The 24,839-nt window shown below is 39.1% G+C and overlaps 3 protein-coding genes across 5 annotated transcripts; all 3 read left to right on the forward strand.

Moving 5' to 3' along the window:
* Positions 1 to 911: 911 nt before the first annotated feature.
* LOC115801239 (uncharacterized) lies at positions 912 to 4,799 on the forward strand. Its single transcript, XM_030759001.1, has 6 exons — positions 912 to 1,056; positions 1,446 to 1,532; positions 2,491 to 2,859; positions 3,664 to 3,787; positions 3,877 to 3,904; positions 4,256 to 4,799. The coding sequence occupies exons 2-6, from the start codon at positions 1,451 to 1,453 to the stop codon at positions 4,352 to 4,354; spliced, it is 702 nt and encodes a 233-aa protein (XP_030614861.1). The 5' UTR covers positions 912 to 1,056; positions 1,446 to 1,450; the 3' UTR covers positions 4,355 to 4,799.
* A 9,147-nt stretch (positions 4,800 to 13,946) lies between these two features.
* LOC115801211 (uncharacterized) lies at positions 13,947 to 19,285 on the forward strand. 3 transcript variants are annotated; one of them, XM_030758968.1, is made up of 6 exons: positions 13,947 to 14,102; positions 14,428 to 14,527; positions 17,568 to 17,906; positions 18,518 to 18,626; positions 18,703 to 18,730; positions 19,005 to 19,285. In XM_030758968.1, the coding sequence occupies exons 2-6, from the start codon at positions 14,446 to 14,448 to the stop codon at positions 19,101 to 19,103; spliced, it is 657 nt and encodes a 218-aa protein (XP_030614828.1). In that variant the 5' UTR covers positions 13,947 to 14,102; positions 14,428 to 14,445; the 3' UTR covers positions 19,104 to 19,285. The 3 variants fall into 3 exon arrangements, with proteins under 3 accessions (XP_030614828.1, XP_030614826.1, XP_030614827.1); XM_030758966.1 differs by having other exon boundaries at positions 14,441 to 14,527; XM_030758967.1 differs by having other exon boundaries at positions 14,441 to 14,527; positions 18,521 to 18,626.
* A 2,282-nt stretch (positions 19,286 to 21,567) lies between these two features.
* LOC115800104 (uncharacterized) lies at positions 21,568 to 23,799 on the forward strand. Its single transcript, XM_030757355.1, has 6 exons — positions 21,568 to 21,572; positions 21,760 to 21,846; positions 22,654 to 22,992; positions 23,333 to 23,462; positions 23,530 to 23,560; positions 23,696 to 23,799. The coding sequence occupies exons 2-6, from the start codon at positions 21,765 to 21,767 to the stop codon at positions 23,765 to 23,767; spliced, it is 654 nt and encodes a 217-aa protein (XP_030613215.1). The 5' UTR covers positions 21,568 to 21,572; positions 21,760 to 21,764; the 3' UTR covers positions 23,768 to 23,799.
* The last annotated feature ends 1,040 nt before the right edge of the window (positions 23,800 to 24,839 follow it).

Here is a 24,839-nt window from a genome sequence, read left to right on the forward strand (position 1 = left end):
TTGGTCTTCTACTCTGAAAGATTAGTATTGTCTAGAGTTAAAAACAGTACATTTCGATAAACACGAGGCCTCAGAATCCACATGTCAGAGTCACATAGATTGTGAGTAACAGGGAGCAAAACCACATGAACTGACTCATGTTTACTGTTTGTGCTGAAACCTGCGTCGACTATTATGTTTTAAAGTTAAGCTACCTCTAGCGTATGAATGCTTGCGTGAAAAATATGTGCATATATGTCATCTCAGATAGGGTTTTAAACCCAAACCCAAAACATGTCATGTGGCTTAGAACGTTAAATCTCAAATTCAAGATAAACCTGAGTAGAAATCAAACACCTGAACACAGGCTTCCACTGATGTGTTTCTATCTTAGTTATATCTTGAACGCTTTCATGGATGATGTTACAAAACAAGCTTGGACAAAGCAAAATGCCATGCCAAGAAAACTGAAGCACTGTTGGAAAAAAAAGTAGGCTGTTTTGTAGGTCAGGCCGTTACAGGTTCACCTAACATACATCATGAAACTTGCCTTTAGTCCCAAATCTGAACACAAAGTAGTAAATCACTAAAAGGGACTTCATTACCGGATTCCTCTTCACAGCTTCAAGTGGACTTTTGTGCATTTTCAAATGTGAAAATCAAAGGAAGAACGTGATATTTTATAAGTGGCATCTCGCAGTGGTGCTCATATAAATAGAACAGTGCGCTACAGGGTGGGAAAAGTTACTACAATATGTCACCGCCAACAAATGTCAGAGTGTACTCTCACAGTATCTCCTGCAACTTCAAAAACCCAACCAAACAGATGATAGTATATAACTCACATGGCCACCGACCAAAGTCTTTCACTTCCTGCATGGAACCTATTTCTGTGGTATTGTGTTAGTACAAGGGCAAGATCGAATCTTAACACTATGCATGTCTGCCTGCCATAGAAGCTGTGCGTTATAATTACTATGACTGTTAGATATGACACTTTCTTGTTTTTGTGACATTAAAGCTGTTAAAGGTGCGGCATAGAGAAAAGGACCAAACAGCACAGGACGCTCAGTACTGGTAGGAAAATGGTGTTGCTTTTTCTACTATACAGCATATAGGTTTACACAGGATGTGATCTGTCTTACTGGCAGTTTAATGTATTTGAACACAGTCGTGTCTGATTGAAATTCATGTTCTCCAGTTTCATGCATTTAATAAAATTAATTCTCGGCTCTAACGAGGGCATAAATTCGTCATGTGCTTAGAAACGTTGCTGTTGTATGTTTTGTGCAACATAGTTTACTGACTTCTTGCTGCTTCACTGTCCAGGACATTCTTGATAATTACATTTGGAATCTCAGTGTAAATAAAATGCCAGTTACAAATATTTAAAATTCAACCTTTATATTCTGAGTCACCTATATTGAAAACATATTTGTGAATTATCTTTTTAATTTTTTTCCAAGTTGGCATGGAAGACCTTTCAAGATATTTGGGCTTCAACAAGACCTTGGCTCTAATATGCTGGTTCATCTTTATATTCTTGCAAGCAGGTAACGTTTATTTACTCTTTCTGTGGCAATGAGCATAACCTACAGGAACAGTTTGACAATTTGAGATTTGAGAAAAATTTTTTTCCCTTTCTGAGACTGGAAGATAAATGGAGAAAAAATTTATTTGTGGCTTTTTTATTAGCAAGGCTTTTTATTATTATTATTTCAATCACAACCACCATAATCAAAGGAAGATTGTTACTTCAGCTTTGATGCTTTAGTTTTTGGCAAGTTGGCTCTTTCCCCCTCTAAAATAGATACATGACACTGATGACATCAAAAAAAGCTTGAAAAGACAGAACTGGGATTGAGGAAAACAGCACCCATGTGGTAGACCAGGATGGGATGAGCCAACTTAACTTGGTGGTTCCCATCTTTAAGCCCTTTCTTAAAGAGGTGTGCTCCAACTATAGCGAGATCACACTCTTCAGCCTCCCCGGGAAGGTCTATGCCGTGGTGATGGAAAGGAGAGTTTGTCCGTTAGTTTTCATCCTGGTCGTGGAATGCTGGACCAGAAGAAGAAAAATGGATGGATAGATGGATGGATGGACGGTGGATTGCTCAGTACATTTTTACCTAGCAGCACGCTTCTATTTCTGGTCTTCAAGCTGTCTAAAAGCTAACCATCCACAGATTGTAGCTTCATCTCAGCAAGAATGGAAATAAGCACATTTCTCAGAATGTCAAACTGTTGTCCTGTTCCCAGAATGCTGATCCTGTAAAATGCAACTGCAAACCAGGCTTATGTGATTTCAAAATCACTAAATTAAAAATATTAAATGTGAAACAGATAAGAAAAATGCTTTTGCTTTGGGTTTAAACAATTTACAAATCAATGCATTTTGATTTCGTACACATTTTATGCTGCATTCAAGTTTTTGGAAATGACAGTATTGCAATTCTGATGATGTGGCTGCAGCAAAAATGAGGCCTACAGTCTGATTTTCTTTTCCCTCAGATGGGACGAGAATCTGCAAGACGGCTGGCAGCCCAGTGACCCTGAACTGCAGCAATAACTTAATTATCAGCTTCACTCAATTGACATGGAAAAGGAATGGGGATAATCTGTTCACTTTCAGGTCAGATGGAACCTCAAACAGCAGCTGTGTAACCTTAAACAGCAGCCAGAAAGCCTCAAACATCAGATGTGTAAGGTCCCATGCAGCTGCCATACTGAACCTGAACATGTCCACCTCAGAGAGCCAACTGTATGCACTAATCATAGAGAGTGCCCAGAAAACTCACACAGGAAACTACAGTTGTGAAACCTCCATGATTGAAGGAATTTTGGAGCAAAAATGGGAGCTTATAATTGATGATGATGATGGTGAGTTACTTATTTCTAAGTTTTTAGATCAGACAGAAACACGAGCATTCCTTACACAATTGGATAAACCGCAAGAGGAACTACTGTTTATTTTGACTCTGAGCTTTGTGTGAGTGGGCAGGTGAGGCATGGAAACAGGAAGAAGGGTGCAACAACGGCACTTTCCATAACAGCTTATCTCTCTCTATTTGTGTTTTTGTCAAAGGCAAGAGTTATTGTCATTTTTTTCCCAGAGATCATATGGGATTGCTGATGCTTTGGGAGCTTTCAGGGTTGTAGGGAGGGTTGAACTTCCTTTAATACTGCTTAAATGCTCTTCTGGGAGAGAGCTCTCCTACAGTTGCCTCTATACTCACACGAAAAAGAGCTGGGCACTTGTGGCTGCTCTGGCATTGCCCTCACATTTATTCATTTACCTCCCCATTGCATTTCTGCAGTGTAAAGCTCCCAGGTTTCAGATTTTGATATGAAGCAGAAGTACAACAAGGCACATTTCATGAGAGCCTGAGGTCTTCTCAGAGACCACAGAGTACATGTGAGCAGTACTGACTTCCTTTCTGCAAATCTAACACAAACCAGACAACCCATATTGTTTTTACCGTGCTTAACACATTCATCAAACCATGCAGCACAAAGTTCATGCCACTTCTGTCAAGCTGACAAGTTTTTGACAGACTTATAAAATGTCTTTTCTTGTCTTTATGACACGCGCTCTAATAAAGTTAAGGATTGTACAGGGAAGGCAGCATAAGTTAACTGAGTGTTATAACTACAGTGAAATTGGTTCTTTTCTTTGTTTTGCAGAAGAATCTGAAAATCCTTTTAAAATCCATATTTCTGCAGCAGTTATTATACCTTGTGTGTGTTTCCTGATCTTCATTATTACCGTGTTGATCATTCTGACAGGAGTCTGCAAACGATGTTCGCAGTAAGTTTCCCTCATTCATGCTTTTTACACAGTTTTGTGCTAACATCATTACACTGCTGGAATCATTTTTTCTTTGCTTTTTCCTACAGAAATACCAAATCTCCCTCTGTAATAAAGGTAAATATAATAATTTTAATCTTTTCTTTTGAGAAATTAGTCTTTTCATTTGAGCATAATTTGTAGATACACAAAATCAAGCAGAGATATGGACAGAGACAACATCTTTATTGCCTCATACTAATTAGATATAAGCTCCTCATTGTATAATGCTTAGGTTTTGATTCACTGAGCTCTTCGCTTTTTCGTGTTTTCTGTTCCTTCTTTAGTGGGTTTATTTTAAGCTATTTTATCCTGTGATACTGTGTTTATTTCGTGAGCTAAGTTTTCACCTTTTGGCTGCTGTAACACAGCCATTTTCCAGTTGATCTTATCTTAATTTTCTTATCGTCCCTTTTTTCTTTTTTGCAGGGCCAGCAAGAAGATATTTATGAAAACACCTTGGAACTTGAAGCTCACCACCGACGTAGCCAAATTCAGGTTCAACCTTACAAATACAGGGCTGAGTGACACGAATCACGTACAGTAGATGAAGACATCAATTCTTTTTATATCTTGGCTCTCCGGTTAAATGTACTTAAAGCTACATTTCTTGGCTACTTAAACACCTGTCATAATGTGTAATCACAACAGTTGCCACATGTCAGTTTGTGGAGCTCTTAAAGTACTGAGTGAAATAAACCTTTACCTGCTGGATGCATGCTTACACATTCATTTGTAACTGTGCAATCACAACTTACAGAATGTCATCTTAGGCTGCTCGCTTAGTAAAGTGAACACGTTACAGCTTCACTGAAAGAAAGAGGGCTGTCTGACTCAGGGTGTGTGTGTGTGTGTGTGTGTGTGTTTGTGTGTGTGTGTGTGTATGTGTGGGTGTGGGTGTGTCTTTTTTGAGCAGTTGACTGCTGAGAAAGTTGACTTTTATTTGAAATTCTTAAAATGTGACCTTCCTGAAAAATCCATTATATGTTTATTGATCACCTTCATTGATGTAATTGAGGTCTAAGACTTAAAAATAAAACTGTCTAAAATGGTGCGTAACGAGCGGTGTGAAGGCTGAGTTTTTGCCTCACAGGTTCAGTGCTGTGAAAAAGTATTTCCCCTTCCTGAGTCCTTATCTTTTTGCTGGTTTGTCACACTTACGTGTTTCAGATCATCAAAACATCAAAACAAAATATTAAAAAAGCCTGGGTGAATCTAAAATGCGGTTTTAAATTTTCATTTAAGTTTCATTTATTGAGGGAAAAAGCGATCCAAACCTACCTGGCCCTATGTGAAATAGTAATTGCCCCTAAACCTAAGAGCTGGATTCTTTGTAGAATTGTTTTGAATTAGCCTGTTTAACATCATATCAAAGAATCAATTTAATCAATCTCAAAAACCTTCTTTTTTGTTTTATTTTTTGAACCATTCGGAGGTGGACTTGGTGTGTTTGAGCTTCAGGGCACAAACTTGTCTGGGTCCTGAAATAGCAAAGATGCCATTTTTGCCCAGTCTGAATCATGAACTCTGACCTTAACTGAGGCAGGTGAGGCCTGCAGTTCTTTAGATGTTGTTCTGGGTTCTTTCGTGACCTCCTGGATGGCAGTTGTTGTGCTGTTTATTTTTCTACATTAGGGCTTTAAACAGCTTCTCAGTGCATTCATGTCTGACACTGTCCCACAGTTTCATGTAGTGGTTCTCAAACTTTTCCTGTCATGCCCCATTTCACCAGATGAAATCTTTTGAGGCCCTGCAGAGTCCCCCGGGGGTGGTGGTGCTCCTCCTCTGTGGCGAAGCGGCGGCACGATGGCTCCATATATGTACTCAGCAGATGGTGACAGTGGCTGTGCTAATGTACCTGGTAATATTTCCATGTTCTGCTAAGCCGATGTTCAACATGAAGAAGTCATGTTCTGCATGACTTTTCTCCCAGGTCACTCGCACCCCACCTGTCATGACCATGGGTCCCACCGATGGGGCACACCCCACAGTTTGAGAAACACTGGCTTAATGAGCGAATTTGGAAATCACTTAGTTTGTGGCCAGATTAAAGTGAAATTAATTTTCCTGACTGAATATTCTTTGGGATAATCAGCCTGCAAATAGAGTAAGCAGTTTTCACAGTGAAAAAGGACTTGATGGCTTTTCGATATCACTAACTGAATATCTTTAAATTCCAGTGCCGGTGCAACACACAGTTTGCAGTTCTGTAACTTTACAACAGGTGGTTGTGTCTCAACAGTATCAACGGAGCATAACGAACACCCTCAGAGCATGCAGTTAATAAAAGAATCAATGGAAGTATCAAAATGTTGATTACTGAAGCACAACAACCACGAGTTAAATAAAAATTTTCCATTCAAAGACGCTCTGTGTGTCTGTGGAACATAGAAAAACACATCAGTTATTTGTGGTCATATCTGCTTAAGACATAAAAAATAACCATGCACAACTGACTGAAACCACACTTTGGCATCTATGTTTCATAATGGTTGATTACAGGCACTCATGTAGGATTTATATTTGGAAAGAAATGCAACATTAAAATCTTAAAGCAATCATCATATGATTGAATCATGCTATAAATCCTTGAAATTAGTGACCTTTGCGAGGGAATCAGTTGTAAAAGTTTGCCCCATGGCTGCTCAGTTGGTAGGTGAGTGAAATTAGGAAATAAGGATTTTGCACATGCCCTTGCCTGGAAGTATCTAAAAAGAATTGAAGGTGGAAGATTGAATTTGGAAGCCAGATCTGTGAAGGAGCAAAATAACCCTTCCTTATAAAGATCCTTAAAACATTTTAGTCCCTTATCATGCCATATGGAGAAAGTGGGGTCATTAATGGAGGGTGTAAACACCGGGTTTTTTAAAAGTGGGACAAATTTTTGGCAAATTTACTTTCACACCATGTCTGCTGTACTCGCGAGAACCATTGACACCTCAGCTCATATTGGTATTTTTGGTCTTCTGGAGGAATATAGTCAATACTCTGCAAGACAGTTGGAAGTAATCAGCTGCAGCACCATCTAGCACTAAGTGGATTAATGAGGTCATGTCTTTTTTTGAAAGTGGAGAAAATTAGACATACAAATAATGGAAATTTGAATAAATTCCACACTAAATGGCCACTATTTATGAAGTTTTTTGTGTCAGTGTAACCCCCCCATTTCTTTTTTTTTCTTCTTTTTTTCTTTTAATTATTATCATTATTATTACTTTTTTGATGTAATCTGTTAATGTTCACTGCTCTTGATAATATGCAGCCTTCAGTTAATGGTGTATACAATACGTAGACACTATTGTGCCCTGATTTATGCAAACACCGTTGTTATGTGTGTGAAAATATCAATAAAAAAATATTTTTAAAAAATCTTAAAGGGCAGGGAGTAGACTGCTACTGTAAAAAACCTATACAATTCATCTGTAAATAAAACATATTAAAGGTCCTGATATGTGGGCTTTAAAAAGAGAAGTGCAGGATTCAAATAAAATACTTCAAAAACACACCAACAGCACAGATTATTTGAGGTTAATGCTAAACTGTTGTTAATAACAGCTACCCACACTGGTAATCCACACCCTAAACTGAAGCTTTAGCAACGGCACAATGGTGAGTCACGAAGAAAAGAAAAAAAAGGGAAAGAAAATAAAACCCCGCCACACAGTCGGGGGTGAAATTTGCGTTAGAAACAAATGTGTTTTGTACCAGCCCTCCCACAGCCGATTAGGTCAGAATTTTTCCAATTTGAAAAAAAAGTGAGAAGCATGTCACACATAATCTGAACAAAGTTGCAGCCAGCGTAGGTTTTTTTAAATAGCCACTAAGTAAAAAAAAAAAAAAATGCAATATTTCAACTTTGCCAGGTTAAACATTGGCTGATAAGAATCTGTGTGGGTTCTCTGTCATGCAGGTCATGGTAGTTTTTTGAAGACAGTTTCATTTCAGTTGCTTCTTTTTTGGCTTGTGGAGATGTCTCACCTCTTTTTCAAGAGGCTTTGGTGAAATGTCCAGTTGCTTTCATTTCAGGGTCATTCATTCATGGATGCAATTTTGAACTGTATACATTTTTTCAAAATGTAAAATGCAAAAAAATAAAAAAAGATAATTAAGATAAATACCCACCAGATCTTTGGCAACCCATTGAGGGTTAGGGTTAGAGGACAGTGGCGAGGTGTGCAACAGGACTGACACATGGGCTCAAGGTGATGGTTCGATCAGCTCCAAGACCCTACTTATTTGTACAGACTGATGAAAACTTAGACATTTCTTTCTTTATGTGGACTCTGCAGATTCTTTGGACCTCGGCAGCCACTAGGGGTCTCCCTGGCCTACCTTTTGTCTTGCTGCTTAGCTCAGCTAACCTCAGCTAAAATGATAAGTGGTACAGATTGCTTGTAAGCAAATAAATATAATGTGTGCTTTATGATAGGGCTAAAATGAGACTATTTAGAACTGACTGACTGAAGGGACACCCACTTGTCAGAGTATAGTGGACTGGAGAGCACTGGTGGCTCAATCGGTATCACACTTTGGGAGGGAGGATGAAGTATTCCCATACAGTGTCTGCCACGTACTGATATTCAATTCAGTTCAATAAAGTTCTATTAATATAGCGCCAAATCACAACAAACAGTCGCCTCAAGCCGCTTTGTATTGTGGGTAAAGACCCTAGAATATGATGGTGGTGGTGGTGGGGTGGTGGCGTGAATATTGATTCAGTCCTGGCTAGGTAAACAATGACTGCCCAACAGGATGCTGGTAGACCAAAGAAAGAAAGCAGATGAGAAGCAGAGAGAGACCAAAGAAAGGTGGGAATGTGGAAGTAAGAGTAGGGACTTTAAATGCAGGGCCTGTGACTAGTAAAAGTAGAGAGAGGGTGGATATAATGGAGAGAAGGAAGGTAGATATATTGTGTGTACAGGGGAGCAGCAGCAAGGCAAGGAGCATGGGAGGTGGATTTAAACTGTTCTACCATCATGCAGACAGGAGGAAAAATTGAGTAGGACCAAACTTGAAGTAAGAGAATGTGAATAGTGTTGTGGAGGTGAAGAGAGTATTAGACAGGACCATGTATTTGAAGCTGGAAATTGACGGGGCAATGTTCAGCGTTGTCGGTGTGTACGCCCCACAGGATGGAGTAAGTTGGATTCATTGGTGTTACCGAGAGGAATGCAGAAGAACACACGGTAGTGGATTTTGCGATAATGTAGCTTGGCACCATCGGATAATATTTGTAGGATGTTTTTGGACATCAAGATAAGGAAGTGAGTGAAGGCAATATGGAAGTTGAAGAAGGAAGAATGTTGCTCTGTGTTAAGGGAGGAACTGAAAGAGGCTATGGGTGGCAGGGGAGAGTCACCAGATGACTGGGAAAGTACAGCGGAAAATGCCAAGAAGGTGTTTGGTGTATCCTTTGGACACTGGAAAGAAGACAAGGATGTTTATTGTTGGAAAGAGGAAGTACAAGAAAGTATTCAAACAAAGATGTTAGAAAAGAAAATTGGAATAGTCATGGAGATGAAAAAAGCAGATAGGAGTGCCAGAAGGCATACGGCAAAAAGCGAGGTGGCAAAGGTCATGGAAGTATGTGAGAGTGGACACCAAGGAATTGATTGGCTAGTCAGAGAGATAGAGCTGGACAGGATGTGTTAGCAAGATTAAGAGATTTATGTAAAGATGTAGACAGTAAAAGTGAAAAAATATATATATTAGGGATGCGCCGATCCGATATTCAGTATCGGTATCGGTCCGATACTGGCCTAAATTACTGGATCGGATATCGGAAAGAAATAAAAAAATGTAATCCGATACATTAAATAACGTTTCGCTCACATTAGCTGCATTACAGGGCTCAGTCGTCTTCTTCTTCTTCTTGTGGGTTTGCAGTTGACCAAACCAGCTTAGAGCTGCATTACCGCCACCTACTGGAATGGAGTGGGGGATCAGGATTTAGAAAACAACCCCCTCAGATGCTCCGTCACTGCGACGGATTCCCTTTGACACTGAGCGATCATCGGTGACATGTTTTTCCGCCTCCACCGCTCTCTGCCTTGTTTGTGTGTTGTGCTCGCTGTGCTGAGAATCAGCTGTTATTTTTTCTCTACTTCAGCTCCCGGACATACTGCTAGCGAGCGCAGCTATTAGCACTGGTGACCGTCCGGTACCGGAAGGACCCCTTCGCCGTCAAAATATTTTTGATACTTTAATCCCTGATTTGTGACTACATATAGACCTGCAGTAGAAACGTATTTAGGAGAATGCTTGTAAATATAAAGCATTACAAGACTGCGCTCATGCAGCCCCTAGTTTTTCACGTGAACACTGATGACGCAACAGCAGCAGTGAGCTGATTTACGTGTAGTCTGTCTGCACAAGCGGAAAGAGGTGGAGCCAGCGAGCTCTGATGGAGCAGAAGGAAATGTTTTGCTAGTGTCCAAAAGAAGCCTTTTCGTCCCTGTAACCTCCATTAAACCTTTACTGGGAAACAGCTGGAGGTCCTTCATCAACCACCTGATCAGTAAGTGAAGAAATCCACCCTGTTTGTTTCACACAGGGAAAAAGTGCAGTACGGAAGTTAAAATATGCAGATGAACTGTTAATATGAAAAAAAGTATTTCTTATCCAGTTACTTGGGTAATCAATATAAACAGAATACACAATTGCTAAAATAATCGATAGTTGCAGCCCTAATGAAATTTGCAACATGCTTCTCACACAGAAGCAACAGGATTCAGGTGATAGTTAGTGTTGTAAGTAAGTAAAGTTTATTTATATAGCGTTTTTCACAGACAGAAAAGTGCTGTACAATAATTAAAACACAATATCACCCCCCACTCCACCCCCAGAAAACACTATGTTAAAAACATAACATTACCATATTAAAAGAAAAAAGAAAGTCAGAAACCAGAAAGCCTGGTTAAACAGAAAAGTTTTCAACTATTTTTTAAGTGATGCCACAGAGTCAGCTAAATGGAGCTGGAGTGGTAAACAGTTCCAGAGCTTTGGTGCCACTGCCTAAAAAGCTCTGCCCGCCCTGGTCCTTAGTCTTGTATGTGGGACAACTAAAAGACTTTGATTTTGTTGTGTGAGAGACTGTTGACTCCTTTTTTTTTTATGTTTTTAAATGCCTTGATCAATTTTAAATATCGGATTTATATCGGTATCGGCCGATATCCAAATGTAAAATATCGGTATCGGACATAAAAAAGTGGTATCGTGCCATCCCTAATATATATTCAAGTAAAGTACAGATCCCTGAAAATTCAACTTTACAGTTATTAAGTATTTGTACTTCATTACTTCCTGAAACACAAAGGTGACACACACGCAGACACACGCACACTGTAAACCCAGATAAGTTGAATCTACTTAAAAAAAACAAGGTAACTTGTTGCGTTTAATTTTTTAAGTAATGAACCAGTTGAATAAGTGCAGTGGACTATGTCCAATGTACTTGAGGCCCTTTTGGAATGGAATGGAAGATCTAAGTTGAATGTACTAATAACAGAGTTTCAGTAACTGAAGATACTTAGTTTAAGCAATCACCATTTAACTCAGCCTGTTAAGTAAGCACTACTCCATTACCAGTTGAACTAAATTGTATGTTCTAACTGACCAAACTTATCTTTTATAGTTCGTAAAAAAATTAAAATGTCTTTTAATCAAGCCCCCTATCCCTTTCATGGTTGTGTGGGGGCTGGAGCCTATCCCAGCTGACAAGGCAGTAAGATGCAGGGTACACCCCGTATAGCTCACCAGCCTGTTGCAGGGCTGACACAGAGTGTGGGAGACAACCATTCACACCTGTGAGCCATTAACCTAATCTCAGTAACTGCATGTCTCTGGATTGTGGGAGGAAACCTGCACAGAGACGGGGAAAACATGCAAACTCCACACAGCAAGAGGCCCGGGCCAAGGCGGAATCAAACCCAGATTATTTATAACAGTACTAACCACCACACCACCGTGCTGCTCAGTAACAAAAATATTTCTTACAATGTTGAACTGTGTCTGTTTAATGTGGTAAATAAACAAACATGATAAAACTCAGCCCTGCATTAGCATTTACAAATAACATTTGTCCATGGAACAATAAAAAAACTGTACAAGTAGAGAACCAGAGGGTGAACAAAAAACAAACAAAAATACCAAATATCTACTAGGTGATCATGACAGAACTGTCATCAAATGCACTGAATTTCTTAATATTCACCCAAATCCCAGGTTCAGTTGTGGGAAGAATTACATTTTCAGAGTCTAGAGGATTTTACCTTATAAAAGTAATCTCAAACATGTATCATTTGGGAGGCTTTAGAAATGATCTTTTTTTTCCTCCTGTTTGGGCCATGTGTGCAAACAAACAAACAAAAGAAACTGTTCCCTGAAACCTCCTCAGAAATGGTCTCAGTGGAAGGATGGCTATTAAGGAGCCATTCTTAAGGAAGGTAAACAGGGAGACAAGGCTGAGGTTCAAATCACAAAAGAACTGGCCTCAAAATCACTGGCAACAGGTCTTAATCCAAATGTGAAAATTTTGGTTCAAATTGTGGTCAGCATGTATGGAGGAGTACATGCACTCAAGCTATCTTTAAAACATGGTGGAGGCTCTGTCATGGTTTGGGGCTACATTTCAGTCATTGATGTTGAAAATCTTGTCAAAATTGATGGAATTCTGAACACAGAAAAGTACGGTCCTGCAACTTAATTTCGTAAAAACATACTCAAATAGTATTTGTGTATTTTTCTGTCAGTCAGGGATTGGCCTCCCCAGAGTCCGGACCTCAACATTACTCAAGCACCGTGGGATCATTGTTACAGATAACAGAATAAATGGTAACCAACATCCAAAGAAGAGGTTTGAATGTCCACAGTGTGGACAACTGAACATGTGGATTATTCCTGAAGACTAAAGGAAATTTCAGGAAAGCTTCAGAGTTCAGGATGTGTTGAAGAAAAAAGTTTGTCATAGCAAACACTGTCTTCCATGTTCTTTGGGATTATACTGTCATGGTCAGCAAGCTTTGGGTTTTTAGCTCATGCTATTTCTCCTTTTCTCTCTCTGAGTCAGATGGAGTGCTGGGCAGGCTCTCCAACAGGGTTACTGAGGTTTGCGGTCCTTGTTTTTGCTCTGCTCTCTAATGATAACAGAATGTCATTTAGGTTAACCGTTGTAATTCTGCTGATACACTGTGGTTGTTTTTTTTTCCCAGACACAGTGTTGTGCATTATGACCAGACGTCTCCACTTTTGTCTCATCTGTCCTCAAGGACACAGCTCCAGAAATCTTTGGTTTGTTTGTTTGCTAGCCTAAGCAGTGCTGTCACATTTTTTTCAGAGAGAAGCGACTTTCTCCTGATGACCCTTCCCAATAAGCCATACTTGTTCAGTCTTTTTCTAATTGTACCATCATGAACTTTATTCTTTAACACACTGACTGAGGCCTGTAGAGTCTGAGATGTAACTCTTTGCGCTTTCTTCGTCTTAACATTTTTATTATATTCTGATACATAAAACCTTAGAAGTAACGGGTGGCGTGTTTTCTTTTTATGATCACTATATCTCACATAGTTTTGAGAAATGACTTCAAAACAAGCTTAGACAAAGCAAAATGCCATTTCAAGAAAACATAAGTACTGCTGGAAAAAGTACAAAAGAAGCAGGCTGTTTTGTAGGTCAGGCCACTGCAGTTTCACATCACATATATCTTGAGCCATGCAGCATGGAAACTTGCCTTTAGTGCCACATTTGAGCACAAAGTATTGAATCGCTAAAAGGAACTTCATTACGGGATTCCTCTTCACAGTTTCAAGTGGACTTTTGTGCATTTTCAAATATGAAAAAAGAAAGAAAAACACGATATGTGATCTGTGGCCACTTACTGTGGTGCTGGTGTAACTAGAACAGCGCAATACTGAGTGGGAAAAAAAAATACCACAACACGTCACTGTCAACAATTGTCTGGGTGTACTCTCGCAGCATATTCCACAACTTCAAACACCCAACAACCAACAAAAAAAAAAAAATGTATCACTCACATGGCCACACACCAGAGACATCCACTTCCTGTTTGCAAGCCATTTCTGCGGTATTGCTCAAGCACTCAGATACCGTTGAATCTTTGCGTGTTTGTCTGTACAGCGGGCATACATGCAAAGAAGCTTTGTGTTATAATTAGTATGGTTATTAGATATGACATTTTCTCTTTATTTGTGACATTAAAGCTGTTAAAGGAGCAGCACAGGGATAAGGACCAAACAGCGAATGACACTCAATAGTGGTAAGAAAATGTTGCTGTTTCTTACATGAAGGTTTACACAGGATATGAGCTTTCTAATTCTTATGAGCAGTTCACTGCACTTGATTACAAGCACGATTTCAGCTCCAATCATCGGCTAACAAGCTCCAGTTTCACGTAGTTAAAAATAAATTCTTGACTGAAATGAGATTAAATATTCCTCGTGCTCAGAAATTTTGCTACGATATGTTTGTGCTAAATCAATGATTGAGTTATTGCTGCTTCACTGTGCAGGCCATTCTTGATAATCTCGAATCTTTATCTTTACATTCTGAATCACCTACACTGAAAACATATTTGCTAATAGTCTTTTTTTCAAGGTGGCATGGAAGACTTTTCAAGATATTTGGGCGTCAACAGGACACTGGCTGTAATATACTGCATCGTCTCTGTTTTCTTACAAGCAGGTAAAATTTATGTACACGTGCTTTAACAATGAGTATAACCTGAGTATAAGTATAACAGGAACGGTGTTACACCAAATTCTGCGACCCATCATATTCTGCGACCACAGGGGGCGATAGCGTACATCCCTCTGCATGTACGTGCTGAATGAGAGCTGAGCTGGGTGGCAGAAAATCTTATAAATCGTTTGAACCCCTTCCCAAAAAAGTGCTTGGAAACATTTATTTATCGTTTACCAATTTATTGAAGGATGGGTAGTAGTGGGTTTATGTATTTCAAACGATAGAATAAAAGCATTCAATGCAACGGTCCGTCCAGCTGTGTTCAATGTCAAATAAAAAAAACGCATTTCCTTCGTCAGTGCGAACGAAATAATATTCCGTAAGGTTTACAATCTCCTGTTTTGGTGCTTACACAGTTTACGTAAATAGTGTAGGGCTGCATAAAACGATTATTTTAGTAATCGAGTATTCTATCGATTATTCCAGCGATTAATCGAGTAATCGGATAAGAAATACTTTTTTTTATTAACAGTTTATCTGCATATTTTAACTTCCGTAATGCAGTTTCTCGCCATGTGAACAAACAGCGGTGAATGGAGCAGCTACAAAGTTCTCTTTTCTTCACCTTAACACTTGATGATCAGGTGCTTGATGAAGGACCTCCAGCTGTTTCACAGATTTAATGGTGGTTACTAAAAGAAAAAGCTGCTGTTTTGGACGCTGGAAAAACGTTTCCTTTTTCACTACTTGAGCTCACCGTCACAGCTTCGCCTCTTTGCGCTTGCGCAGTTAAAACCGCTGCCTGCTATGAGTGTTTTGAAAAACTAGTGGCTGCGGGAGCCATGGCGCATGTGTGAGTAATGGTGTAATGCTTTGTATTCACAAGCATTCTCGAAAATACGTTTCTACTGCAGGTCTATATTTAGTCACTAATAAGGGATCAAAGTATAAAAAATATTTTGAAGGAGCCCCTCGGTCCTGGGGGGCAGGCCTTCCGGTACCGAACCATCGCTAGTGCTAATGGCCTGCGCTCGCTAGCAAACCAGTTCTGGTAGCTACAGCTGAAGTAAAGACAAAAATAGCAGCTGAAATTCTCAGCGAGCACAACACACACAGACACACAGAGAGCAGTGGAGGCGTGGAAATGCATGTCAGCGACAGTTGCCACCCATCCCGTAAAGTACGGAACACGGCATGTTACGGAGCCGTATTCCACGGAGTCCCGTAACATACGGGGTTCTGTATTTTACGAGACAGGTGGCAACTCGAGTGATGATCCACTCTGTGTTAAATGAAATCCATCGCAGCGACGGAGAGCTTTTTAGAATGTGTGCTTGTGTATACGTGAGTGATTCACACTCCAGTCCAGTAGGTGGCGGTAATGCAGTTCTATGTTGGTTTGCCAGCCCCCAATAAACCGACAAAAAAACGTCAGCACTAATGCTGCTAATGCTAGTGAGGAGCGCCGTTTACACCGAGACAGCTGAGCGCTGCAGAGTTTAAACGAAGCATCGACACAGTAAATTTGTGTCGATAAATTTTTAGAATCGATTTAATCGAGTTGATCGATGAATCGTTGCAGCCCTAAAATAGTGTCCTTCTCGCTCGTATTCAGCACATACATGCAGAGGGATGTACGCTATCGCCCCCTGTGGTCGCAGAATATGATGGGTCGCAGAATTTGATGTAACAACGGCTTAACAATTTGAGATTTTTTTTTTTGCACTTTTTTACTAAGAGCTACATGAGGAAAAAAACATCCATGTCTGACTAGTAACAAAGAAGCTCAGTGTTATTTATTTCTGACATCCGTAGTTACTGTTATTTCTGGCTTTCTTTGAGCCTATGTGAAACAGTAATTGCCCCTAAACCTAATCTGTTGGCAGATGTGAGCTTAGACTTTGTGTTCCTTTTAGTCAAGAGCAGTTTGCTTTTTGAAACTCATCGATGCCATTTTTGCCCAGTCTCTCTTTCTTGTTGTTGAATCATGAACATTGACTTAACCAAGGAATGTGAGACCTGCAGTTCTTTAAATGTGACTTTATACCACAGAGGGTTCTTTTCTGACCTTCGGGATGAGTTGTTGATACACTCTTGGAGTAATTTTGCTAAGCCAGCGATGTCCAGGAAGCTTCACCACTGTTAGACGTTTTCTCCATTTGTGTTTTGCTGGAGTCCCAAAGCCTTAGAAATTACTTTTCTAAGGCTTTGGCCTTAGAAATTACTTTTTTTTTTTTGTGTAGGGACAGGTAGGTTTGGGCAGTTTTTTCCCTTGATAAATGAAATCATCTTATAAAAACTGCATTTTGTATCTACTCAGGTTATAGTTGTCTAATATAAAAGTGCGTTTGATGATGTGAAGCATATAAGTGTGACAAATATGCAAAAAATAAGAAATCAGGAAGGGGGCTAATATTTTTCACAGTACTTTACATGCATAAAACACTGATTAAGTGCAAAAAGGCTACAAAAGGCAGAGCTAGGATGGAGGTGGGCTGCAGAGTGACATCCAGAGAAAACAGCATCCACAGGCAAGCTGAAGAAACTTAAACTATGTGCCCTGTGGGATGTAACAGTGGAGGATTATTGGTGGCTGTGTCGGTACATTGCTGCGTACCAGTACGCTCCATTTTTTTCTAGTTTTTGTGCTAAAAGTTAAAAGCTAAGTTTCTACAGACTGAGGAAATAAGCATATTTATCAAACCTTTAAACCACAGTCCTGTCCCCCAAAATGCTGATGCTGCAAAAATGTAAACACAAGCTGGGCTTTTTATACCACTGTACTATTGTTATATACATGTGTGTAATTCAAGTTGTACAAGAGTGATAAATGTTGAAATAGTTTGTTTTTTTTAAATTAATACAATCACAAATATTGTGATTGTATTAAATACACAAATCACTCCATTTTGTTTTTATACAGATTTTATTTCAGGCTTAGATCTTTGGAAAATGTCATTTTTCTGCCGCTGTAGTATTGTAATTATGATGATGTGGATGCAGCTAAAATTAGACCTAAAATTTTTTTTCACCCCCTCAGATGGGAACAGCATCTCCCAGACAGCTGGCAGCACAGTGACCCTGCAATGTAGCAATATGTCAATTAACCACTTTGTTCAAGTGGCATGGGCGAAGGACGGGGATAATCTGTTCAGCTTCATGCCACAGAGAACCTCAAACAGCAGCCAGAAAACTTCAGACAGCAAATGGATCCAGTCCCTTGCAGCTGCCAGCCTGAAAGTGAACATGTCCACCTCAGAGAGCCAACTGTATGCACTAATCATAGAGAGCGCCCAGAAAACTCACACAGGAAACTACACTTGTGAAACGACCACAGACTCAGGAGTCTTCGAACAGAAATGGGAGCTCCTAATTACAGGTAAGTCTATTCCTTACACAGTGTGGGAGCATGTGGGCCACTGATCAGGAGGAGCTGAGCAACAGTGGGACATTCCATACCAGCTTATCCCACTCTCATTCTTTTTTCCTGAAGATTATATGGGAATACCAGCATTTTGTTAGGTTTCAGAGAGGTGTGGGCAGACTTGAAATTCCACTAATACTGCTCAAATGCTGTTCTTGGGAAAGTTGAACACTCAAATACAGTTGTCTCCATACTCACACACAACAGCGCTGCGTAGCCCTGGCCGCACTTGCATTGCTTTTATATTTGCGTATCGTACACCAGCAGAGATATTACGGTCAGATTGTCTGGTAGCATTTCTTAACCTCACATGAATATTTCTTAAACATGAAGCTTCCAAGATTTAGAAGCAGAATTACAACACGGCACATTTTATGGGAGTCTGACGTCTTTTCAGAGACCACAGGGTATGTGTAAGCACTTCTGACTTCCTTTTTGAAAACTTTGATCCAACACACACCAAAAAACAAACAAAAAAAACTAAACTGCTTTTTTGCCAGTGAGTATAAGTTAACTAAGTAGTAGAATTGCAGTGAAATGAGTCAGTTTTCGGTTTTATTTTTCAGCAGATCCACATAAAAACTATGTCGCTGCAGTTGTTGCTGTGCCATGTTTCCTGATCTTTATAATTACTGCTTTAATCATTCTGAGAGGAGTCCGCAAACGACGTTCACAGTAAGTTGCCTTCAGTCATTCTTTTACATGATTTTACACCATTGCCAAAAATGACCATATTGTCTCTTTTTTACAGAAATTTAACCCAGCCTCCAAGAAGATTGGTAAATATAGTTTTCATCTTGTTTGCTGAGAAGTTTTTTTTTTTTTTAATGTCTATCTACAATCCATAGATATAAAGTTAAAGCAGATCTGCCACCTTGTCCAATACAGTCAATACTGAACATATGGACATGCATCTGAACACTCAAAATAAACATGTTTCAGCTCCACTAGCATGGGGGCATATCACCCCATACCAGCATGTCTGCATTCACGTCAGATTTAAGCTTCTTAAATCTTATCATCATTTTGTTTTGTTCCTTTTTTTTTCTGCAGCAGCAACAGAGAGAACCTGTTTATGAAAACCTGGAAATTGAAAGTCACCAACGATCTGTAAAAATTCAGATTCACCCTTACAAATACAGGGCTGAGTGATATGAATCACACATACTAAAGACTTACTATTTGTTTTTAGATTACCAGCAGTTTTAAATAGCTTTCTATTGAAGAGCATTAATTGTAGTTAAAATTGCATTTTTTTTCTGGCTAACTGAACATATGTCATAATGTGATCTCATCACTTGTAATTATAAATAAATTAACAGTTCACTCATCTGCCAGATTGTAGCGGGTGTTTAATTACCAAGGAAACTTTTTTGGCGTTCAAAACAAGTACCCATTCAGTATGCTCACCGTGCTGCAGTTTATGTCTAATATGAAAGGCAAACTTTAAACTTGATGCATTTAAACATTCTAGGGTCCTCACTGCATTCACCTCTGACACCGTCTCATAATAAAGGATAATAATAAAGGAGCTATGGAAAGAACCAAATCAAAGAGTAACTAAATTCATTAACTGAATATTCTTGGTGATGAAAAGCCCACAAACAGAGCGATCACTTTTGTTTTCTGTGTATGCCATAACTAAACAACAGACTTGACAGCAAATATAAAAAACAAGGAGCAAGTATAAAAAACACATTTTTGTTTTATCACATACACAAATTCCCAATGAAATAAAATCATAGTTTATGTTGCTGCAACTTTACAGAAGAGCTTCACTCTCTGGTGATAGTAAGATACATCTCAACAGGTGACATAGATATAAAGTATTATTTCAGGAGAGAATATATACACTATATATACACATTTACAGTGTGCTGCAGCAACAAATCAAATTCCAAAATTGGAGTCACACTGGGGTGGCTGTAGCTCAGTAGGTAGAGCAAGTCACCTACTGATCGGAAGGTCAGTGGTTCGATTACTGGCTACTCCAGGCTACATGCCAATGTATCCTTGGACAAGGTACTTAACCCCAAGTTGCTCTCTAACGCAACTGTCGGAGTGTGAATGGTAGATAATTAAAGCACTTAGCTTAGTTAATATGGAAGTGCTTGTACGAATGGGTGTGCATGGGTAAATGTAAACGTGTTGTGTAAGCGCTTTGAGTGCTCTGATTGAGTAGAAAAGCGCTGTATAAGAACTAGTCCATTTACTTTGCAGTGTGCCCCTCAGGACTGCATTCAAAAAGAACACATCTACATGAGAGGTGCTTTATAAAATGGTTTAAAGTCATGAATGAAAAGGACAGCAGAGTGCAAAACAAGAAACAAAAGTGCAATGAGTATGTGCAACATATTACACCTATTTCAGTTATCTGTGGTCACAGGTGTGAAGTGGGGGGATGATTAAGAAATAAAAATAAACATGTACAACTCACTAAGACAATTTAGGGCAGCAGACTGTTGAATTACAGGTACTGATGTAGGAGGTAATTTCCTATGAAAGTTTTTCTTAAAATGTTCAGAAGAAAAAAAACAAAAATCAATAAGAGCAAATAGTACACTGCCACTGCAGCTCATCAGCTGGCAAAGTGAATGAAAACACTAAGAGCATGAATTAGCTGAGGTTAAACTTACTTACTGGCTAAAACTGCCCCTCCCCCAAAACAAACAACCCAAAAAATAATGCTCACTGGCAAATGACTTGTGATTAACAAGTTGTTTAGCCAATGAGTGTGCAGTCTAACAGTCCTTTCTCATAACATCATTAAACCAACATGGCAGTGGCACAAATGTTCATCTCGAGGCTTCAGAACAGGACATCAGAAACCAGTGGGTGATTCACAGCAGCTACGTCCATCTTTTATACTGTCTATGGGACCAGACCTTGGTGACCTCATAGCTGGTTACAACTATGGATGGATGTTTTTGCATCTTGTCGATGCTCGTAGAAGTTCAAGACTCATCCCCCAGAAAGCATGGGCTCATGTGGAAGCTGCAGGTATAAATTATGAAACATGTCTTTTAGGATTTGTATAAAATAATTTGCAGGTAATGGAAAAATCTTATCTTTTTTTTGTCTTTTGGGTTATCATGACTTGAACCTAAGCAATATTTAAAATGCGAATAACAGCATCAAAATGTTGGGTTTAACTTTTTAATGGTGCTAAATGGTAATTTTTTCAGCGTCAACAAATTGTCAGAATCATCCAACCAACCAACCAAAAAAAAGCACATCACTCACATGGCCAAAGACCAAATTCATTCACTTCCTGTATGGAAACTAATAAAGTGCTTGGGCAAGGCTGAATCTGAACACTTTGCTTGTATGTCCACCATAGAAGCTCTTTGGTATAATTACTGCCATTTTACAAATATAGTTTTCTTGTTTGCAGTATAGAGATAAGGACAAACAGCATATGACACTCAATACTGGTAAGAAGGTGTTGTTGTTTCTGTTGTACTGCATGCAGGTTTAAACAGGATGTGGTCGCTCTTACTGCCAATTTAAGGTATCTGATCAGTCACATCTATTTAAATTCTAGTCTTTGGCTACTGCTCTTCAGTTTAATGCAATTAAAAAAGAAGCTCTCGGCTGAAATGAGAATGAAACTTTGCTATGGTATGTTGCTATATTTTTTTATTATATTGTTTATTGTTATTGCTGCTTCACTGTCCAAGATATTCTTGATAATTATATTTTGAACCTCAATTTAAATAAAATACTAGTTACAAATATTTACAATTCACTCTTTATATGATGAGTCGGCTATAATGTCAGCATGTTTCTAAATCATCTTTCCTTCAAGTTGGCATGGAAGACTTTTCCAAATATTTGGGCATCAACAGGACCCTGGCTCTAATATGTTGCATCTTGTATACTTCCTTGCAAGCAGGTAAAATTCATGCACCTTTTCTGTGATAATGAATATAACTTATGAGAACCTTTTGACAAAAACACCAACAGAGCAGTAACAACAGAAACGGAACATGTGGGATGCGTTATTTTTAATTCTGGCATTGCATCATAGCAAGGCTGCTATTTTAGTTCAGTCACAACAACTTTAATGCGTTATTTTTTACTTTATTTTCCTCTGTCCTTTTATATGGCACCAAGTCAGAAAAAGCTTGAAAAGGCAGAGCTGGAATAGAGGTAACTGAAGTGGGAACAAATCTTGAAATATATTCTTTGAGTTTCTTTAAAAAAAAAAAAAAAAAAACAGTCACAAATGCAGGGGGGAAGCATGGTGGCATGGTGGTTAGCACTGTTTCCTCACAGTAAGAACGTTTGGGTTTGAACCCACCTTGTTTTCTGTGTTGAGCTGAGTTTGCATGCTCTCCCCGTGTTTGCGTGGATTTTCCTTGGTTTCAAAGACATACAGTTATTGGGGTTAGGTTAATTGGTGATTGTAAATCGCTTGTAGGTGTGAATGATCGTCGGTCTCTGTGCTGGTCCACCGACAGGCTGGTGACCTGTACAGGGTGTACCCTGCCTCTCGTCCCTGTGACCCTGAAAATGATAAGTAGGAGAAAATGGATGGATGGACAAATATAGGGTTTTATATGATTTGCAAATCACTGCATTTTGTATTTATACACATTTTATGTGGCTTTAAAAAAAGAATTCTATTGATGTAGTATTGTAATTATGACAATGTGGATGCAGCTAAAATTAGGCCTAATTTTTGTTTTCACCCTCTCAGATGGGAACAGCATCTTCCAGATGACTGGCAACACAGTGACCCTGCAATGTAGCAATATGTCAATTAACTGCCTTATTCAAGTGGCATGGATGAGGGACGGAGATAATCTGTTCAGCTTCAAGCTACAGAGAACCTCAAACAGCAGCCAGAAAACATTAGACAGCAAATGGATCCAGTATCCTGCAGCTGCCAGCCTGAAAGTGAACATGTCCACCTCAGAGAGCCAACTGTATGCACTAATCATAGAGAGCGCCCAGAAAAATCACACAGGAAACTACACTTGTGCAACGACCACAGACTCAGGAGTCTTCGACCAGAAATGGGAGCTCATAATTACAGGTGAGTAAATCAAGTCTCGAAGTGTTTTTAGATCAGGGAAAAACGACAAAAAAATAACCTCCAACAAGCATTCCTTACACATCTATCATGACTGAGTACAGTGTGGGAGCATTTGGGCCACTGAAACAGGAAGAGTTGGACATTCCGTACCAGCTTATCTCTCTCACTGTACTTCCATGAATATTCCTTAAAAATAAAACTTCCAAGTTTCCGGCTTTGATACAAAGCACAGTTACAACTTTGTGAGTGTTTGAGCTCTTTTGTTTTTCCATGAGAGTGAGCATAAGTTAACTGAGTATTAGAACTGCACTGAAATTAGTCTCTTTTTTAAATTTTACAGAGGATGTTGAAGCTGGAAATCCACATAAAACCCATGTTGCTGCAGCTGTTATTGTACCTTGTGTGTGTTTCCTGATCTTTATAATTACTGCTTTGACCATTCTGATAGGAGTCTGCCAACAACGTTCAGAGTAAGTTGTCTTCTTTCATTCTTTTATACAGTTTTATGGTAATAAAAACATTTTTTTTTCCTTACAGAAACACCACCCGATCTCCCAGAGCAACATCGGTAGATAAAAATCATCTGTTGAAGGCTTTTTTCTTTTCTTTTTTTTTTCAGCTTGATTAGATTAGTTACTTGGTTATTTTGAGCAAAATTGTTTTTCATGTTTTGGCTGCTGTTTTGTTTCCTTTTTTTCTGCAGGGGGAGCAGAGAGAACATATTTATGAAAACTCCCTGGAACTTGAAGCTCGCCAGCGATGTGGCCAAATTTAGGTTTACCCTCACAAACAGACGGCTGAGTGATCACATTTTTTTTTCCTCTTTCTCCATTAATGTAATCTAATGAAGAGCACAATCTGTAGTCAAAGCTGCGTTTATTTTTTTTCTGGCTAACTGAACACTCATAATCTGACCTCAGTTTGTGATCATAAATAAGTTAACATTTCACACATCTCAGTTTGAAGTGGGTGTTTAATTACTGATTAAAGTGTGTGACGTTTTAGCTTCTAAATGGACTGTTGCTCACTCATTTGCCAACTTTGTTTTAAGTGAATTCAGTTCTTTATATAACTCCAACTCACATCTGCAGTATGTCATCTTAGGCTGTTCACTTTGTAATCTCAAGACTTCACAGCTTTAGTTGTGTGTTATCTTCATTTCAATAAACTCACACTAAGTTCATCACTCCTGAGTCCAGCATTTTGGGGTCTCCGTGCTCCTGCCACACACAAGCCATGACAGATAAACTTTTTCTCTTTATTTTTTGCCAGCTATGGCTCTTAGAGAGCAATATGAATTATTATCACTAAGGAAACAAACAATCCGCCTTGAGATATTAAAAACTCTGTAGAACAGAGGAAACTGTAGTCAGGTGACAGCTTAGAGACTGACATATGAATAGTCTACTTAAAATTTTTTTCAGTTTGTTTTTCATTAAAGAAGCTATCATGTTGCAATTTTTGAAACAATCCTATTTGTCTCCTTGATCATTGAAAAATCTAGGTATTAGTATATCTACTAATGCCAACAGTTTCCCTTTTATTGACAAGCTTTCTCTGTGTTAGCTAGCTTGACAGGGTCAGGGTGAGCCACAGACTTATTCATTGTTGTCTGGTACTTGCTATAGTCACGGAAAGCAAGATTGCAGCAGGTGTTGCAGCTATTGCTTGGGACGAGGTCACTGGAAAAATGATTGCCCTGTTCCAAAAGCTAAGAATAAATCTTCAGGAAGCTGCTCCGCAAAACCAGTTGCTCATGCAGTTTCACCTGGCCTGGCCGACAAAGCTAATGTTATTGCAGTGGTGAAATTTTATACCAAGAGGTATTTTTACCTGTTATGTCTATT

The sequence above is a fragment of the Archocentrus centrarchus genome, chromosome 21 (assembly GCF_007364275.1).
Source record: "Archocentrus centrarchus isolate MPI-CPG fArcCen1 chromosome 21, fArcCen1, whole genome shotgun sequence".
Taxonomy (NCBI): domain Eukaryota; kingdom Metazoa; phylum Chordata; class Actinopteri; order Cichliformes; family Cichlidae; genus Archocentrus; species Archocentrus centrarchus.

What these genes read in the sequence shown, in the direction of transcription:
- LOC115801239 (XM_030759001.1), top strand. Translation starts at nt 1,451, where the DNA reads ATGGAAGACCTTTCAAGATATTTGGGCTTCAACAAGACCTTGGCTCTA. An exon ending in CTTTATATTCTTGCAAGCAG is followed by an intron (nt 1,533 to 2,490) that starts GTAACGTTTATT and finishes CTTTTCCCTCAG; the next exon opens with ATGGGACGAGAATCTGCAAG. An exon ending in AATCTCCCTCTGTAATAAAG is followed by an intron (nt 3,905 to 4,255) that starts GTAAATATAATA and finishes TCTTTTTTGCAG; the next exon opens with GGCCAGCAAGAAGATATTTA.
- LOC115801211 (XM_030758966.1), top strand. An exon ending in CTCTGTTTTCTTACAAGCAG is followed by an intron (nt 14,528 to 17,567) that starts GTAAAATTTATG and finishes TCACCCCCTCAG; the next exon opens with ATGGGAACAGCATCTCCCAG. An exon ending in ATGGGAGCTCCTAATTACAG is followed by an intron (nt 17,907 to 18,517) that starts GTAAGTCTATTC and finishes TTTATTTTTCAG; the next exon opens with CAGATCCACATAAAAACTAT.
- LOC115800104 (XM_030757355.1), top strand. Translation starts at nt 21,765, where the DNA reads ATGGAAGACTTTTCCAAATATTTGGGCATCAACAGGACCCTGGCTCTA. An exon ending in GTATACTTCCTTGCAAGCAG is followed by an intron (nt 21,847 to 22,653) that starts GTAAAATTCATG and finishes TCACCCTCTCAG; the next exon opens with ATGGGAACAGCATCTTCCAG. An exon ending in GATCTCCCAGAGCAACATCG is followed by an intron (nt 23,561 to 23,695) that starts GTAGATAAAAAT and finishes TTTTTTCTGCAG; the next exon opens with GGGGAGCAGAGAGAACATAT.